At 42.0% G+C, this 17,866-nt stretch overlaps 1 protein-coding gene across 17 annotated transcripts in view; it reads left to right on the top strand.

Annotated features, from left to right (window-relative positions):
- Window positions 1-17,866, top strand: part of mast4 (microtubule associated serine/threonine kinase family member 4) — a 254,178-nt gene that overhangs the window by 178,698 nt on the left and 57,614 nt on the right. For 10 of the 17 annotated variants that reach the window (XM_060912515.1, XM_060912511.1, XM_060912510.1 and 7 more), the window contains 6 exons: window positions 5,229-5,270; window positions 7,311-7,380; window positions 8,497-8,575; window positions 15,357-15,511; window positions 15,622-15,697; window positions 15,779-15,988. In XM_060912515.1, coding sequence (XP_060768498.1) covers window positions 5,229-5,270; window positions 7,311-7,380; window positions 8,497-8,575; window positions 15,357-15,511; window positions 15,622-15,697; window positions 15,779-15,988 — 632 coding nt within the window. The remainder of the gene's footprint in view (window positions 1-5,228; window positions 5,271-7,310; window positions 7,381-8,496; window positions 8,576-15,356; window positions 15,512-15,621; window positions 15,698-15,778; window positions 15,989-17,866) is intronic. The other 7 variants (XM_060912518.1, XM_060912517.1, XM_060912516.1 and 4 more) reach the window with 2 other exon arrangements.

Raw genomic sequence — 17,866 nt, 5'->3', positions numbered from 1 at the left:
ACAAAAAAAACCAACCACCATATTTTAGATTCAGCACCATTTAGCCCCTTCCCCCCTCTTTCTTTATTAATTAATAAAGAAAGAAAGAAAGAAATAAACTTGACTGTTACATTAAAAAGTGAAGCAGGATATTTGGGATTTTGTTACTTGTATAATGAAGGAGCACACGGTCGATATCTTGTTGACGTAAATTAAATTTTTTTAGCCAGGTTGTCTTGTCGTAAGGGTGCATAAACTTTTGTAATCAACTAAGACAGGAGCTGGGGCAGATAGGAATACTGTCATGTTTTTTTTTTTTTTGTGATGGTTAGCACATGAATATTAGCATTCTTTGTGAATCTGGAATGGTTTTAAATGTAATATATTAATCCCAAATCTATGAGGTAAAATAATTATAACGTCCATGAGATTGATCAGCTCCGTTGTTCAATTAAAGTTGAGTCTCTAATTGGAGGACGGCTGTAATTTGGGTCGTGCCAATCATTCCAGCGGCGCAAAGTACTGCGAACAAAGTAAATGACTTTCTTGCCTTATGAATTTAATGAACGACTTAATGAACGACTTTGAGCCATTAACCCAAACCCCGCGTTCACTCAGCCCCAGTTTGTCTTTAATTAACTCTGAACCCCCTCCTTTAATCAATGGTGCAAATGATGTGTGATTAATGGTAGTCACAGGGCCGTAGCCACGTGTTGTTACTTCATTAGGGACACACACACCTCTCTGATCGACCCTTATAGCCAGAAGCAGTGCACAGAAACAGGAGGGTTTGTGAATAACTAGATGGAGCCCATATGCTTTTAACGCCTCTGGAAGAGATCGAGCCTGAAAGTCAACCCAGCTCCATATTTAATAATACCTTTAATGATTAATGATGCCAAACGAATGAAGCAGTGCAGCAAAAGTACCCTCATAGAGGTTTTCTCTTTAATCGAGGTCGAGGCCTACCTGCGTGCCCCAGAGCAGAATTAGCAAACGTGGACGTTAAAAATGAGCACAAGATCCCATGTGCATTCACACAGTGATATTCTCACTCTCTCTGAGAGCAATTCCCTTCAGCGAGCACTGAGCACATGTAACATGCGCACTTTCCTTAAGGCCCGGTCCCACAATACCTAGAACTATAAATAAATCGATCCCCTGCAGTTTATGTGGTCGGTGCTCATACCAGATCGATAACGATCCCTATAGCCCAGGCCTGGGTTTATCCGTATCGCTGAGATTTGCTTCTGGAGCCATTTTTCCAGGCCTGGATCTGATCCGATAAAACATCTGACCAATCAGCTAATTGTTTACATGTGACGTTATCTGAGCACATACTATTTTTTTCCCCGGGCATCTTTGTACATCCTTATTGCATCATCAAGTCATGGATTCACGGAAAATAAAAATGTAATACAAAGCGCGCATCTTTTATTCACGGATATGTGATTAATAGTAAATTAATAAAGTAAACATATAAATGCAGGTAAGATATTTTAATTATGAACTTTAGCAGTCCAAACTTTGAATTGTCTCATCTCATCTCGTTATCTCTAGCCGCTTTATCCTGTTCTACAGGGTCGCAGGCGAGCTGGAGCCTATCCCAGCTGACTACGGGTGAAAGGCGGGGTTCACCCTGGACAAGTTGCCAGGTCATCACAGGGCTGACACATAGACAACCATTCAGGCCCTGTCCACACAGCAACGGATTCAGGTGAATCTGATAAAATTGTTTATCGTTTCGGCCTGGCGTCCACACGGCACCGGCGTTTTGGGTGCCCCAAAACGAAATCTTTTGAGAACGGGTCCCAGAGTGGAAAAATCTGGCAACGGCGCCGTTGCGAAGTCGTCTGGATGAGTAGAACGGATTTGTTTACGATGACATCACAACCACGTGACTGTCAGTGCTTCACGCCGGGTAGAAGTGTAACGAACTCGATGCGAGTTGTCAACAAATCCTATAACTTGGTTCATGAAACGCGCTTACAAAATATTTTCACTGTGAATATTTATTGTGTAATGGTGCAAAGTGAGAGAGAGAGAGAGAGAGAGAGAGAATAGCCCTTAGGGCAGAGTCTTTAGTCCAAACACTGCGGAAGTAGTACCAAACCGCGCACCGCCCGTGCGCTTTCCAAAAACAAAAACAATCCCGCCAGCAAAAATAGGGGAAAAAAAAAGGAGCGATCTCACCTCTTCAGATGTTGGTTTAAGTCCGACAATACATTCCTCAAAAAGGGCGTAGAAGAACAAAGTAATCCATCAACATGTAGCATTCAATTTATTCCGGACCATTAAAGAATTCTGGAGGATATCAGAATGTTGGCGTACCGGCTTCCATCTACCCCCATTCATTCCTCTTTCTGCATCTTTCGTTTTACGCTACTGATTAATAATCAAAACTTTGTGGCTGTTGCTACAGAAGAAGGGGTTTATGCGCATGCGTCTACTTCTATTGTTCTGGTGTCTCCGATGGGACCGTCTTACAGCGCACGTAGAGGTGTGGCATGTGTATTGCATCGTTTTCAGCAAGCGTTGCATTGCCATATGTACCTGACATTTTACTGAAAAAAAAATCTCGTTGCCGTTGTCGTGTGGATGTAGCCTCACGCTCACATTCACACCTACAGTCAATTTAGAGTCACCAGTTAACCTAACCTGCATGTCTTTGGACTGTGGGGGAAACCGGAGCACCCGGAGGAAACCCACGCGGACACGGGGAGAACATGCAAACTCCACACAGAAAGGCCCTCGCCGGCCCCGGGGCTCGAACCCGGACCTTCTTGCTGTGAGGCGACAGCACTAACCACTACACCACCATGCCGCCACATTGAATTGTTTTAGACTTTTTAATTTTTTTTTTTTTAAATCCCTGATGCATCATCTGTATGAAATCGGTAACCAGTCTGTAATATATTGAAACGTCCGTGACTAATCCGTAAATTATTAGCACCGGTGATGCATCTGTATTAAAATCCGTAACCGCTCTGTATTTTGTATCTTTTTTTTTTTATTATTATTATATTTCCATAATCCGTGACCTATCCGTATTCTATCCACCACCGGAGTGTGTGCATGGGTTGTTTTTGAAGTCCAAGCTGTACAGTATGACCTGGAATAATGTGCTACTACTTGGGGGGGAAAAACTTCCATGACTATTCCTCAGTTGCATGCGTTTATTTCCCTGAGTGGCAGGACCAAGCGATATTCTAGTCAGGAGTATTATAGTTGTGGTGTTTCTGCTCCAGACTGGATCAGATAGTTCTTGGTTTGAGAGGGAACATGCATCGCTACATTTCCAGCTTTTCATCAACAACTCCATTTTTCAGATTCGATGATTTCTGGTGTGCTCAGGTGTCCTTCCCGGGTTTTTTTTTTTTTTTTCTTCTCTTGCAACCGTTTATTTTGTCCTTCGAAGGCCATCCACCATCGATTCATTCAAATGCAAAAGATATTTGAATTTATCAAAGCACGATTCACTCAAACCTTTTTTTTCTTCTTCTTCTTCTTTCCTGTGTGTTCTTTCATGCTTTTGTCCTTTTTGTGTGCAGTTACAGAAAGGGGAAAAAAAAAAGTAGTAATCCTCCGATTTCTAGTTGCCTGACTGAATTACAGTACGTTTAGGCACTGGGTCTTGTCACGATTATTAAGCATTTACCTGACTAGGCTTATTTAAGATGATCATTTCCATTTCCTGTATACAAATAGATAAATATAATAAATATAATAAATAAACTCCAACATGGTGTGATGTTATAGATAGATAATGGATTATTTGGTTGATTGTAGGGAAATAACAGCACGTCCTGCAGAATTTTATTCCTCTTTAGTCTTCGAGAGAAGCAATAACGAATTGGAACGAGCAAAAGTCCGAGCTGCTGTTGTAGAAAGTTAATCATCTTTTACCCAGGCAGAATCGAGAATCCAACAGCACTGTGTGGGGTATGGGAAATTATTATTATCCATACAGGACACTTTTTTGATGGAATAAAAACACGTGTTCTATTCCCTTCTAGCGGGTTTCATTCATTTGGTTTGATGCCATGCAGTATTGTTAGCATATCGCTTATCCTATGTGTATTACGTCACTCTACCCCAGGGGTGGGCAATTATTTTTTCCATGGGGCCACATGAGAAACAGAAAATTTTGTGGAGGGCCGGACCAAAAGGCTGAACTAAATTCTGCATAATATTAATTGTATTTCTTTATATAAAGCAATAAATAGCATTGTTCTTACAAGCTGCTAAGACTGGTAAGAGTATGGGGAAAAAACGAGGTTGCCTTACAAAAAAATGTCATTTATTCAATCAGATTTCCCAAAACAATGGTTAACAAAATGTGAACGTTTGTACCAATTTTTTTTTCAGTCACATTCACCCCAAAACGCAATAAAGACATCACAATATTGTCTTTCTACTCCAAATATCAAGCAAGATACATCATATTATAATAATGATGCCCACATTTGTACTCTAATCACCTCATTTGGTGCTTTTCGCCGGAGATCGGCTCCGGCGCCTGCTGGTGACGTCACACGATGTGATTGGCCGGACCGTTTGAAGGATGACGTACAAGTTTGTGGTTGGTCTGGACAAATTACGGAAGTAGTTATCGCGGGATTAGGTTTCGTGGGATTTCATGTCATTTTCATGTCGCGCGCATTGCGTTTTTGTTGAACACAACTTCAAAATAAAAGCAATGCACATTCAGTCCATGCGTGAGGTAAAATTAGAAAATACGTTTATTTTGTAATTTCTCATTAACCTTACGCAGGCCAGTCAGAATGAACCAAAGGGCCGGATGCGGCCCGCGGGCCGTAAAATGCCCAGGTCTGCTCTACCCAATGGAGAATGAGCGTTGAATATGGTTTACGATATCGCAGGGTTGTCAAGACATGACGTCACACTTTCGGAGACGTAAAATTTCCGTACTACCGAGCGACTGGGACAATTTGTAAACAAACATGGCCACCAGGTTTGCTTTTGAGAGAATTTTGAAAGAGAAAGATGCGTTGAAAACCCAAAAGGAATGTGTATAATAATAATAATAATAATAATAATAAAGTCTGGCTTTTTTCATGGTATATCAAATATATTCCATTCAGCTACTCGTCTTCGACTCGTTCAGTATCATACTAGCTGAATGGAATATATCTGATATACCACTCAACACCAGCCAGTATTATTTACAGTGGCATGCAAAAGTTTGGGCACCCTTACTGAAAATGTCTGTCACTCACTGTGAATAGTTAAGCGAGCAGAAGATGAACTGATCACCAAAAGGCATAAAGGTAAAGATGAGACATTTCTTTTCAGCGTTTTCTGCAAGATTTGTGTATTTATTTTTGTTTTGTACAATTGGAGAGTGAAAAAAGAAAAGGAACACCATGCGAAAGTTTGGGCACCCCAATACATTTGAGTTCTCAGGTAACTTTTACCAAGCTTCCAGACCTTAATTAGCTTATCGAGCTGTGGCTTGTTCAAATTCTTCGTTAGGAAAGGTCAGATGATGCAGATTTCAAAGCTGTATAAATTCTCTGACTCCTCAAACTTGTCCCTAAAATCAACAGCCATGGGCTCCTCTAAGCAACTCCCTCGCATTCTGAATAATAAAATAATTGATGCTCACAAAGCAGAAGAAGGCTACAAGAACATAGCAAAGTGTTTTCAGGTAGCTGCTTCCTCAGATCGTAATGTTATTAAGAAATGGCAGTTAACAGAAACAGTCGGGCTCAAGTTGAGGTCTGGAAGATGAAGAAAACTTTCTGAAAGAACTGCTCGTTGGATTGCTAGAAAGGCAAATAAAAAACCCTGTTTGACTGCAGAAGACCTTCAGAAAGCTTTAGCAGACCCTGGAGTGGTGGTGCACTGTTCTACTATGCAGCGACACCTGAACAAATATGACCTTCATGGGAGAGTCATCAGAAGAAAACCGTTCCTGCGTCCTAGCCACAAAATTCAGCATCTGAAGTTTGCAAATGAACATCTAAATAAGCCTGATGCATTTTGGAAACAAGTCCTGTGGACTGATGAAATCTCATCTCATTATCTTTAGTCGCTTTATCCTTCTACAGGGTCGCAGGCGAGCTGGAGCCTATCCCAGCTGACTACGGGCGAAAGGCGGGGTACACCCTGGACAAGTCGCCAGGTCATCACAGGGCTGACACATAGACACAGACAACCATTCACACTCACATTCACACCTACGGTCAATTTAGAGTCACCAGTTAACCTAACCTGCATGTCTTTGGACTGTGGGGGAAACCGGAGCACCCGGAGGAAACCCACGCAGACACGGGGAGAACATGCAAACTCCACACAGAAAGGCCCTCGCCGGCCCCGGGGCTCGAACCCAGGACCTTCTTGCCGTGAGGCGACAGCGCTAACCACTACACCACCGTGCCGCCCACTGATGAAATCAAAATAGAATTTTTTGGCCACAAAGGTATGTTTGGAGAAAAAAGGGTGCCAAATTCCAGGAAAAGAACACCTCTCCAACTCTGAAGCATGGGTGTGGATCGATCATGCTTTGGGGTTGTGTTGCAGCCAGTGGCACAGGGCACATTTCATTGGTCGAGGGAAGCATGGATTTGAATAAATACCAGCAAATTCTAGAAGCAAACATCACACCATCTGTAAAAAAAAAAAAGTTGAAGTTAAAAAGAGGATGGGTCCTACAATAACACGATGATCCAAACCACACCTCAAAATCTACAACGGAATACCTCAAGAGGCACAAGCTGAAGGTTTTGCCCGGGCCCTCACAGTCCCCTGACCTAAACATCATTGAAAATCTGTGGCTAGATCTCAAAAGAGCAGTGCATGCAAGACAGCCCAAGAAACTTGTCGAACTGGAAGCCTTTTGCAAGGACGAATGTGTGAAAATCCCCCAGGTAAGAACTGAAAGATTATTAGCTGGCTACAAAAAGCGTTTACAAGCTGTGATACTTGTAAAAAAGGGGTGTTAGTAGGTACTAACCATGCAGCGTGCCCAAACTTTTGCTTCGGGCCGTTTTCCTTTTTTGTCATTTTGAAAATGTAAAAGATGAAGAAAAAAATTTTTTTTGCTTAAAATACAAAGGGAATGAGTCATCTTTTAACTTTATGCCTTTTGGAGATCATTTCATCTTCAACTTGCTTAACTGTTCACAGTAAGAGCGATTTTGACTTGGGGTGCCCAAACTTTTGCATACCACTGTAAATGCACTGTATGTGCTTTTATAATGTGCTGTAATACTATAATCATGGGAATAAATCATTTATTAACTGTGCGTTTCTGTATATGATCGCTGTTTACTGAAACTTCTCGTGTGTTGGATTATTTCCTCCAGGCACAAGTCCTCAGGACAGCCCGAGAAACTTCTCCCCCAGTGCCTCAGCCCACTTCTCCTTCGCTCGCAGGTAAACGATGCATCCTTCAAGTATCAGGAAGTCTACACTCACCGGCCACTTCAACAGGAACTTGTTCTTGGCTGCAGGAGCGGAACCCAATGTGGTCTTCTGCTGTCGCGTGCCGAGATGCTTTTCTGCTCACCGCGGTTGTAAAGAGTGATTGTGTCCTTCCTGGCAGCTCGAACCACCTCGACTCTGTCCATTTTCCTCTGAGCTCTCTTCTCAACAAGGCGTTCGTTTCCACCCACTCAATGTTTTTTGGTTTTCGCACCATTCTGCGTAAACGCTACACACTGTCGTTTGTGTGTGAAAACCCCAGGAGATCATCAGTTTCTGAAGTACTCAAACCAACACCCATGCCACAGTGATCACGATTTTTTTTTCCCCATTCTGATGTGTGATCGTTAATTAACCGAAGCTCTTGATTTTGTATCTGCATGATTTGATGCATTGCCAAGGATTAGATCGATAGAGAGAGAACTGCATAAAATAAAAGAGCAGGTGGATGGATGGGTGTTCCTAATAAAGTGGCCGGCGAGCGTATGTTTCTACATACCGAATCATGTTCGTGAAACACGTTTGAAAACGGAAAGCCAGAATACGTGTTAGTGAAATAAAAAATAATAATAAATAAATAACGAAAATTGTTCTTTGTTGTAAATTAAAAATATTTTCTGCCCTTTCTCACTATTTTTATAATTCAGCCCTGGCTGCAGAGTAGACAGGTAATTAAATTAATGTCCGTTACGTTTGTTTTTCTCATTCGTTTCCCTCCGAGTGCACTAATTAAATTCTCGGTCCCCTCACTGTTCCTGTGCTTTCACACAACTCCCTTCTGTTGTTGTTTTCATCTGTTATTGCTATCAGTCTGGTAAAGGGGTCGACAGGAAATCGTGCACTAAACGCCATTCTGTAAAAACACTCACGCTCAGCCAGTGAGCTGCTCTGTAATCAGCATTCATCTCCGCTCTCGCTCTGAGAATCCGTGAGTCATTCAGCGTTTCCCTTCCCTTCCCTTCCCTCTGGTGTTCCACTCATCGACCGTGGTTTAACCCTGTGTGTTACATGCTGTACGTTTTGTTCGCGTACTTCTACGCTGTTTTAGTGGTGTGTGTTTGTGTGTAGGACTGACGGCCGTCGCTGGTCCCTGGCATCCCTCCCATCGTCTGGATATGGAACCAACACCCCCAGTTCCACAATTTCTGTAAGCAAAACTGTTTTAATACTTGGTGTTTCTAAGCTGCGCTGAGTCACCCTGACAAACGTATAATATATGTTATTTACCAGCCGGGAGGTCCGTATCGTGAAATACCGTGACCGAGGTCTTGAAAGTACTGACCGAGGCCCTCTGCGCCACATTAACCAAATTTTATTAGGCTTTCTTTAAATAGAACGATTAATCAGTTCAGGGGTCACGAGGCCCTAAATTCTCCACTATTTTTTCCTGCTTCATCATGATCCAATACAAGATACTACGTCATGCTTCATGTGGTGGGCTTTCCCTGTTCGCACAAGGCATTGTGGGATACAAATTTCAAACAGGAGAGAAAATGAGGACGTGAGTGTGTGAATGAAAAGTGAAAAACCAACTACAGTAACGGAAAGCGAGAAGAATTATGTTATTTCCCAGCTGGGAGGTCCGTATCGTGAAACACCGTGACCGAGGTCTTGAAAGTACTTAGCGAGGCCCTCTGGGCTGAGGTCAGTATTTAAGGCCGAGGTCACGGTATTTCACCATACGGACCGACCTTAAGCTGGTAAATAATATATTTATTTTTTTCTTTACCAAATTCTAACAGAAAACGAGAGCCCCCGAAAGGGAAAACCGAGCCGAGCCGCCATTTTGAATCCTCATTCACGGCTGTAATGCAAATGGCTTCCTCCTCGGTATACAAGTGCACTTCCATGGCAGGAAAAAAACTACATTTTGCCGCCTATGTAGTCCCCTATTTATACAAATAGGAGTCATTCAGGATTCAGCCATGTTTTTGCCCGGCGTTAGCAACAGTTAGAGGTTTTTAGCTTTCTCCTGAAATGTTTTCTTTTATTTCTTCTTCCTCAGGGGAGTAAAACTCGCTGTCGCTGTGAACACTGCCGTTATCACGATCCATGATGTAAAATTAAGGCTATTCTCCTGAGAAATGCTGGCAAGAATTTATAAGATTTTTGATTAAAATCTTATAAATAAATCTTATAAAAAAGATAAATGTTGACAAAAATTGCTACTATGTTTGTTGTTGTGAACGAGCGAGTCGCCAGAGGTCCGTAACCGGGGTCCGTACCGTAGGATACGGACCCGCTCGCCAGCCAATCAGAGCACAGGATTTGATGGAAACCGCACTGTGAAAAAAATAAGTTATTCCACCAAATTGAGTCGTACATGAGCTGATAGCTGACGAGACGCGTAGCACCGAGTCGGCTATAATCCATGTACGATGAGAGTGAGTGGAATAACGGTTTTATTCTCTCCATATTCACTGGACTTTGAGAAACGGAGCATTTGTTTTTAAATTATTTTTTGCAAATTCAATAAATAAAAACTTTATACAAAATGTCCGACAAAATAATTTCCGCTTAGAATGTAAACAAACCGGCAAAATGACAGTAAAATAAGATACATTCTTACCATCAAATACCTTCATTCCATATTTTGTTGTATTTTTTTGGGTTTTGTTTTCAAGTAGAGTTTTTATTTCATCCTCGTTTGGTTCAGCAACACGCTCCGCCATTTTGTTTCTCTCTCCTCACGGTATATGAGCCGATATCCTAGTAGCAGAGTAGCCAATCAGAACGCGTGATTGCTCATATCTAGTGAATGTGGACAGAATAAAAACAGCATGTTTAGTTTAATTTAATTTTAGATATTAATAGACATTGTCACAAAGCAGCTTTTCAGAAATCCGAACATAGATTTTGATCCATAATGAGAAAACATGAGATGCAAAAGCGGTGCGGCACGGTGGTGTAGTGGTTAGCGCTGTCGCCTCACAGCAAGAAGGTCCGGGTTCGAGCCCCGTGGCCGGCGAGGGCCTTTCTGTGCGGAGTTTGCATGTTCTCCCCGTGTCCGCGTGGGTTTCCTCCGGGTGCTCCGGTTTCCCCCACAGTCCAAAGACATGCAGGTTAGGTTAACTGGTGACTCTAAATTGACCGTAGGTGTGAATGTGAGTGTGAATGGTTGTCTGTGTCTATTGGCCCTTTTCCACTACCCTTTTTCAGCTCACTTCAGCCCGACATGGCTCGCGTTTCGACTATCTCAAAACAGCACGACTCAGCTCGCTTCAGCCCTGCTTAGCACCCAAAACTCGCACGGTTTTGGAGTGGGGCTGAAGCGAGCCAAACCGAGCTGAGTGAGGCTGGGGGCGTGAGCAGACACTCCCCTGTGCACTGCTTGGTGAGGAGGAGTGTCCTCACATGCCCACACACGCCCCGCGAGCACGCTGGGATCTGTAAACACCGCAAACCCGGAAGAAGAATAATTACGAATTACGAGAATTTCTGGAGCCTTATGCGCCTCGCCTCATCTATACGCTCTTGCCAGTATCTGTCCGCGTTGTCGGTGACAACAAGCCACAGCACCAAGACCAGCAACACTAACGACTCCATGTCCTCCATGTTTATTGTTTACTATCCGGGGCGTGAGACTACCGCTTAAAAGATCACTGATGTCACTGTTTGCGCCGCTTAACGACATCACGTGACGTCCACCCACTTTCGCTAACTCCACCCAATGTGTCCACCCACTTCCAGCCAGCACGGTTCAGCGCGGTTGTAGTCGAAATGCAACTCCAACAGCCCCACTCAGCTCGACTCGGCCCAACTCAGCACGGCACGGCTCAGCCCAACTCAGCCGCGTTGGTAGTGGAAAAGCGGCATATGTGTCAGCCCTGTGATGACCTGGCGACTTGTCCAGGGTGTACCCCGCCTTTCGCCCGTAGTCAGCTGGGATAGGCTCCAGCTTGCCTGCGACCCGTAGGACAGGATAAAGCGTCTAGAGATAATGGATGGAGACGCAAAAGGATATTGCTAACCAGCTAAAGATGGCCATCAGGAAAACAAAAATCAAATCAAGAGAACTAGATACATGAGGTTAGCCTCAAAGCTGCACAGAGTCCCTCAGATAATCCACAGCACTGTGTGACTCCTTTCCCTTTGTGTTTTTGCTAGTGGACCTGGCAACCCGGTCACTGAAGGCGGTCAGATTAATCCCTGCAGATGAAATGTTCTTTTGTGAACGTGAGGGTTAGCTTATTAAAGGAAAAGGCAACTTTTGTACAAAATCACCACAAATAGATAGATAAATATATAAAGTAATCGATCATGGAATTTATAGAGAAAGAACAGACCGCATAACAGTATCTTTTAACTTTTAATAATATGGGTTTGCGCTGAGCTCAGCGAAGATGCGTTCCGCCATATTGATCTACTGCGTGACGTCATGCGGCCCACCACTGAAAAGAACTCTTCAGTGCTTCATGGTAATAAGGTAAAAAAAAAAAAAACAGTACAATCGCTTCTTCAAAGTTTCACCAAATGGTTTTATTTATGCAACTTAAAGCTCATAATACTGTATAACTTCGGTTGAGTAAAAACACGGAGCAAAAACATGGCTGAATCCTGAATGACTCCTATTTGGATTTGTCCTACCAAGCCTACTGTGCATGCGTGAAGCGGCTCGGCTTGGTTTTCCCTTTCGGGCGCTCTCGTTTTCTGTTAGAATTTGGTAAAGAAAAAATAAATAAATATTATTTACCAGCTTACCGGGTCCATGAACATAAATCTGACAGCTGACAAGGTCGGGATATAAACGAATCGAATACAAGCCACCCGCCGGGACTCCTAATCACAGTGATCTGCTTGTAAACACTGTTTTCATGGGCCCAGTGACGTCACAGATCAGAGGGAGGCGCATTAACGAAAGATTCTGATTGGTTTATAGTTGCCCACAATCTCAAAATGGCTGCCTCCTCCAACTTCGACTCCTCTGTGTCAATTCATGATTTCAAAGTTAAAAATATTTTTTCATGTTCGATATATAATGGAAATAATTAACGGAATTGATTCCGTATATGTTTTTCTCCTATTACACACCTGGTTTTGTACAAAAGTTGCCTTTTCCTTTAATGAAAGTATTTCTCACAAAGTTTGTCACTTGTGTCTTAGCAGGAATGTACCTGTGTAAATAGAAATACATTTATTCAGAATAAAGTTAATATAATTAGAGATACAGATACAAATATGTGGTGGGGGTGGGGATTTTTATTTATTATTATTATTTTTTTCTTTCCCCTGGTTGAGTCGAGGTTTTTGATTTCATGCGAGCAAGAAGTCGTAGACTGTAACAAGCTTGTGGTTGTGAGCGAGCTGTTGGATATGACGCTTGCTGAACAACGTTCATTAAGTTGAATGATGCAGTTATAGTGATGTGGCTACAGTGTTCATTCATTCATCTTTATTAACTGCCTGGGCAGATTTATGTGGCTTTTAAAATAGGCTAGTGATTCGTTTATATTTTTGGAAACTAAATTCTGCACGAGCAGGATTTAAATCCTCAGGTCTCCTGACAAGTTTGCAGATAAATGTTTTCAGATATTGTACAATGAAATAAAAGATGCTCTCGAAGATAGAGACAATATCTATCTATATTTTTCTTTTCTCTCAAATCCACAAATTTTTCATACTTTTAAATTAGATTTGGACTCCAACTGAGTGCAAAGCACCACGTGCTGTTTTACGATAAATAACAGATGCTGTCGCTCTGACTAACATGGCTCGGAGCAGATTTTTTTTTTTTTTTTTTCCCTGGTAAATATGTGCCTGAATTTTTGCCAGAAAACCCACTCGTTCGTTCACTCACTGGCTGTAGCTGTGTTTACTGACACTCTTTCAGCACACGCCCACCTGGGGATGAAATGGCAAACATTCTGGGAGAACCGTCCCAGCCAGCCGGCGATGAGTTCACAAGATAGCGCCAACAAGCCGAGCCAGAGGATGCACAAATGGCATTTAGACTAGACATTTAAAGGGGGAGACATGGGACAGTTTACCCAAACTAATGAGGTGTGCTGGTCAGTGGAGCGTCCAGTCAGCCCGCTTTGTGTTTTTTAACGTAACTTAAATGTAGATTTATTAATGTCAGAATTCAAACTTAAAGGTGCATAGTGCATATTTAACTGGAAAAAATTATTCTTGCCCCCTTTTTTTTTTTTTAAGTGAGGTGTTATTTTGAGTACTTTGAATTTATTTAAAGTAGAAATACATTAGAATAAGTAATAATGACTGAAGTGTCCCTATAATTTTGCATTTATTTAACCCAGGGCTTTGAACCAGAATTTTTTTCCTATTGGTTCGTTCCGAACAGAAACGGAATTTTAACGTTTCCGGTTTTGGGTTCCACCATTAAATAGACGTTTCCGAACCGGTTAGAACAAAAAAAATTTCGTTCCCGGAACGGTTAATTACGTTCCCTGTCAGCTGTTTAACAAATGGCTATAAAATTATGTCTCTGTCTCATCCAGCTTAAGCCAAATGTAGGCTAATTCTATTACAACCTTCATTAAATAAGACAAGAAATAATTCAAAACAATTATTATTTCAAATGTTGGCGATTTGGATTCTCAGTATGTCTTCCCATCTACACAAACAGAAAAAGTGCCAAAAATGAAAGATAATTCGTTTAGTGTGTTACCAAAGGCTAGTCAGGCCCTATGCATTGATAGGCTAACAGAGGTTAACGTCATTTAATGTTCGCGAGCCTCTCATTAACGTGGACAAATATATTGATATCGTGTTTGAAATTGACGTTTTTGAATAACGATAGACTGCAATATTTACCTCTTATTTAAGATGTGGAGACGTGATAGTAGTCCATCCTCCCGCTCTCTCCATTCAGTCAGCGAACGTCACACAGGAAGTGAACCCCAGCGGGTCATAGAAACTTGCGCAGGAGAAGAATGACTTTTATTTGTAGGCTACGGAAACTTTGAGGAACGAAATAAAAACCGGTATTAACCGGTTACCATTATTTTTAATAAGCATTTCTGTTCCGGAGCATAAAAAATAATAAAGTTTCTGGTTTCGTTTCTGTTCCATGTGAAATAGAAAAAGTTCCCGGTTTTCGTTCTTTGAACCGGTTCAAAGCCCTGATTTAACCCTTCTCCACCTTGATTTTGATAGCGCTTTGTTTTCGGTCTTAACCCTTTCCTGAGTCACATTTAACAGTTAATACGTATTAAATTCTAACCATTTTATGCCTTAAAAAAAATACAGAAAAGGAAGAATAACTTTTATTCATCACACGTACACTTGTGAAATTCTGAAACGGTGAACACACACACACACGTGAGCAATAAGCACACACACATACCCAGAGCAGTGGGCAGCTGTGCTACAGCATCCGGGGAGCAGTTCGAGGTTAGGTGCTTCGCTCAAGGGCTGCCTCATGTTAACCTGACCGCATGTCTTTGGACGGTGGAGGAAACTCACGTGGAGAACATGCAAACTTCACGCAGAAAGGCCCCCGTCGGCCGCTGGGCTCGAACCCAGAGCCTTCTTGCTGTGAGGCGACAGTGCTAACCGCTACACCACCATACCACCCATCAAAAACAACAACCAGTGTGTGTCAAGGGGGTGCAAACTTTTGAGCATTCTAATAACTGCAGATAACTCGACTTCTGACCTACACCCAGTTCTTGTAAAATGAAGGCTGTATGTTAAAGAACATCGGCTGTAAAATAATTTTTTTTTAATATCCAAAAACTAAAGGGGGTGAAAACTTTTGCACACATCTGTATTCATTTCTTGCAAAATCTCAGCTTTCTGGTGATGGCAATATTATTATTATTATTATTATTATTATTATCCAAATATTAGCTGGTGTATATAATACCTTTATTAAATGTTGACTGTCATCAGAGCTTATGTTTGAGTAAAAAAAAAAAAAGTAAACAATACATTCCTTTCCTAATGTACCTGCTTGTCATTTCTAGTCGTCCTGTTCATCACAGGAGAAGCTCCATCAGCTGCCCTTCCAGCCAACTGCCGACGAGCTCCACTTCCTGTCCAAGCACTTCTGCACTGAGAGTATTGCTGGCGATGACCACCGCAGAGCCACGCCCATGCGCCCGCGCTCACGTAGCCTCAGGTACAAAAACAATAACAGCAAAACGTCCAGTTTTAATGCTTCTAACTTAGTTTGTCCCTATTTGAAATAAAACGATGGACCAATTCTATTATTTCTTCGGTGGTTTTCAGCCCTGGAAGATCTCCATCGTGCTGCGATCATGAGATTATTATGATGAATCATGTGTACAAGGAACGCTTTCCAAAGGTAAACAGCAAGCCCTGGTTTGTCCCTAAAAGCTCGTGGGTTTTGCAGTATGTGTTCCGAGCTCTCTGGTGTGTTCTTCAGGCCACGGCACAGATGGAGGAGCGCATTCAGGAGATCATCAGCAGCAGCTCCCCGGAGAACGTGCTGCCTCTGGCGGATGGAGTGCTTAGCTTCGCTCATCACCAGATCATCGAACTGGCACGCGACTGCCTGGAGAAATCTCGCCTCGGCCTCATCACGTCTCGCTACTTCTGCGAGCTCACTGACAAACTCGAACGTCTTTTTCAAGAGGTGAGGAGCTCTCAGAAGCTGATGTTTGGTCGAATTTGTATGTAAGCCATGTGTGTGGTGTTCTGATCGTTCATCCTGTGTTATTCTGGAGTAAATAACGGTCTCGCTTTATAGTCGGCGCTTTAACGGTTTTCTGACATGACAGTTTTTTTTTTATTTTGGCTAATTAACTTAAAAAAAAAAAAGAGAGGTTCTTGAGGGACTGATTGTTTACATCTGCATATAAAGTAAATGTTCACCAGGAGCTAAATATTTTGCAGACATTCCACAACACTAATCTCCGTATATACCAATAAGAAGTACAATGTGTCGCTCTGTAATTAATGAAAAATTAGCACTAACAAATTATTGTGATGGAGAAATAAACCACTGTGGGACATACTGTTGTAGGAAAAATAATCAAAGAATCAGTTTGCTTTGAATCGGGACGCATCGCACCACCACTCATTATCTGACCGAATTTAAAGCATTACTGTAAATATCGTGATTAACAGATTTTGCTGTAAGAAACTTAGATTAACATAAAAATGAAAATAAAATGCACTACGGTGACTAATTGCGTCGTATTAGTTACTTATTAAAAGCAGTTATTTAGTATTACTCACTTAAAAGCGATTGTAACTACTGGAAAATTAACATTTATCTACAACCCCGATTCCAAAAAAGTTGGGACAAAGTACAAATTGTAAATAAAAACGGAATGCAATGATGTGGACTTTTCAAAATTCCATATTTTATTCAGAATAGAGCATAGATGACATATCAAATGTTTAAACTGAGAAAATGTATCATTTAAAGAGAAAAATTAGGTGATTTTAAATTTCATGACAACAACACATCTCAAAAAAGTTGGGACAAGGCCATGTTTACCACTGTGAGACATCCCCTTTTCTCTTTACAACAGTCTGTAAACGTCTGGGGACTGAGGAGACAAGTTGCTCAAGTTTAGGGATAGGAATGTTAACCCATTCTTGTCTAATGTAGGATTCTAGTTGCTCAACTGTCTTAGGTCTTTTTTGTCGTATCTTCCGTTTTATGATGCGCCAAATGTTTTCTATGGGTGAAAGATCTGGACTGCAGGCTGGCCAGTTCAGTACCCGGACCCTTCTTCTACGCAGCCATGATGCTGTAATTGATGCAGTATGTGGTTTGGCATTGTCATGTTGGAAAATGCAAGGTCTTCCCTGAAAGAGACGTCGTCTGGATGGGAGCGTATGTTGCTCTAGAACCTGGATATACGGTACCTTTCAGCATTGATGGGGTCTTTCCAGATGTGTAAGCTGCCCATGCCACACGCACTAATGCAACCCCATACCATCAGAGATGCAGGCTTCTGAACTGAGCGCTGATAACAACTTGGGTCGTCCTTCTCCTCTTTAGTCCGAATGACACGGCGTCCCTGATTTCCATAAAGAACTTCAAATTTTGATTCGTCTGACCACAGAACAGTTTTCCACTTTGCCACAGTCCATTTTAAATGAGCCTTGGCCCAGAGAAGACATCTGTGCTTCTGGATCATGTTTAGATACGGCTTCTTCTTTGAACTATAGAGTTTTAGCTGGCAACGGCGGATGGCATGGTGAATTGTGTTCACAGATAATGTTCTCTGGAAATATTCCTGAGCCCATTTTGTGATTTCCAATACAGAAGCATGCCTGTATGTGATGCAGTGCCATCTAAGGGCCCGAAGATCACGGGCACCCAGTATGGTTTTCCGGCCTTGACCCTTACGCACAGAGATTCTTCCAGATTCTCTGAATCTTTTGATGATATTATGCACTGTAGATGATGATATGTTCAAACTCTTTGCAATTTTACACTGTCGAACTCCTTTCTGATATTGCTCCACTATTTGTCGGTGCAGAATTAGGGGGATTG

Source organism: Neoarius graeffei, chromosome 28 (genome assembly GCF_027579695.1).
Source record: "Neoarius graeffei isolate fNeoGra1 chromosome 28, fNeoGra1.pri, whole genome shotgun sequence".
In the NCBI taxonomy this organism is placed as follows: domain Eukaryota; kingdom Metazoa; phylum Chordata; class Actinopteri; order Siluriformes; family Ariidae; genus Neoarius; species Neoarius graeffei.
Note: the sequence above shows the minus strand (reverse complement) of the source record. Positions and strands in the feature narration are given on the sequence as shown.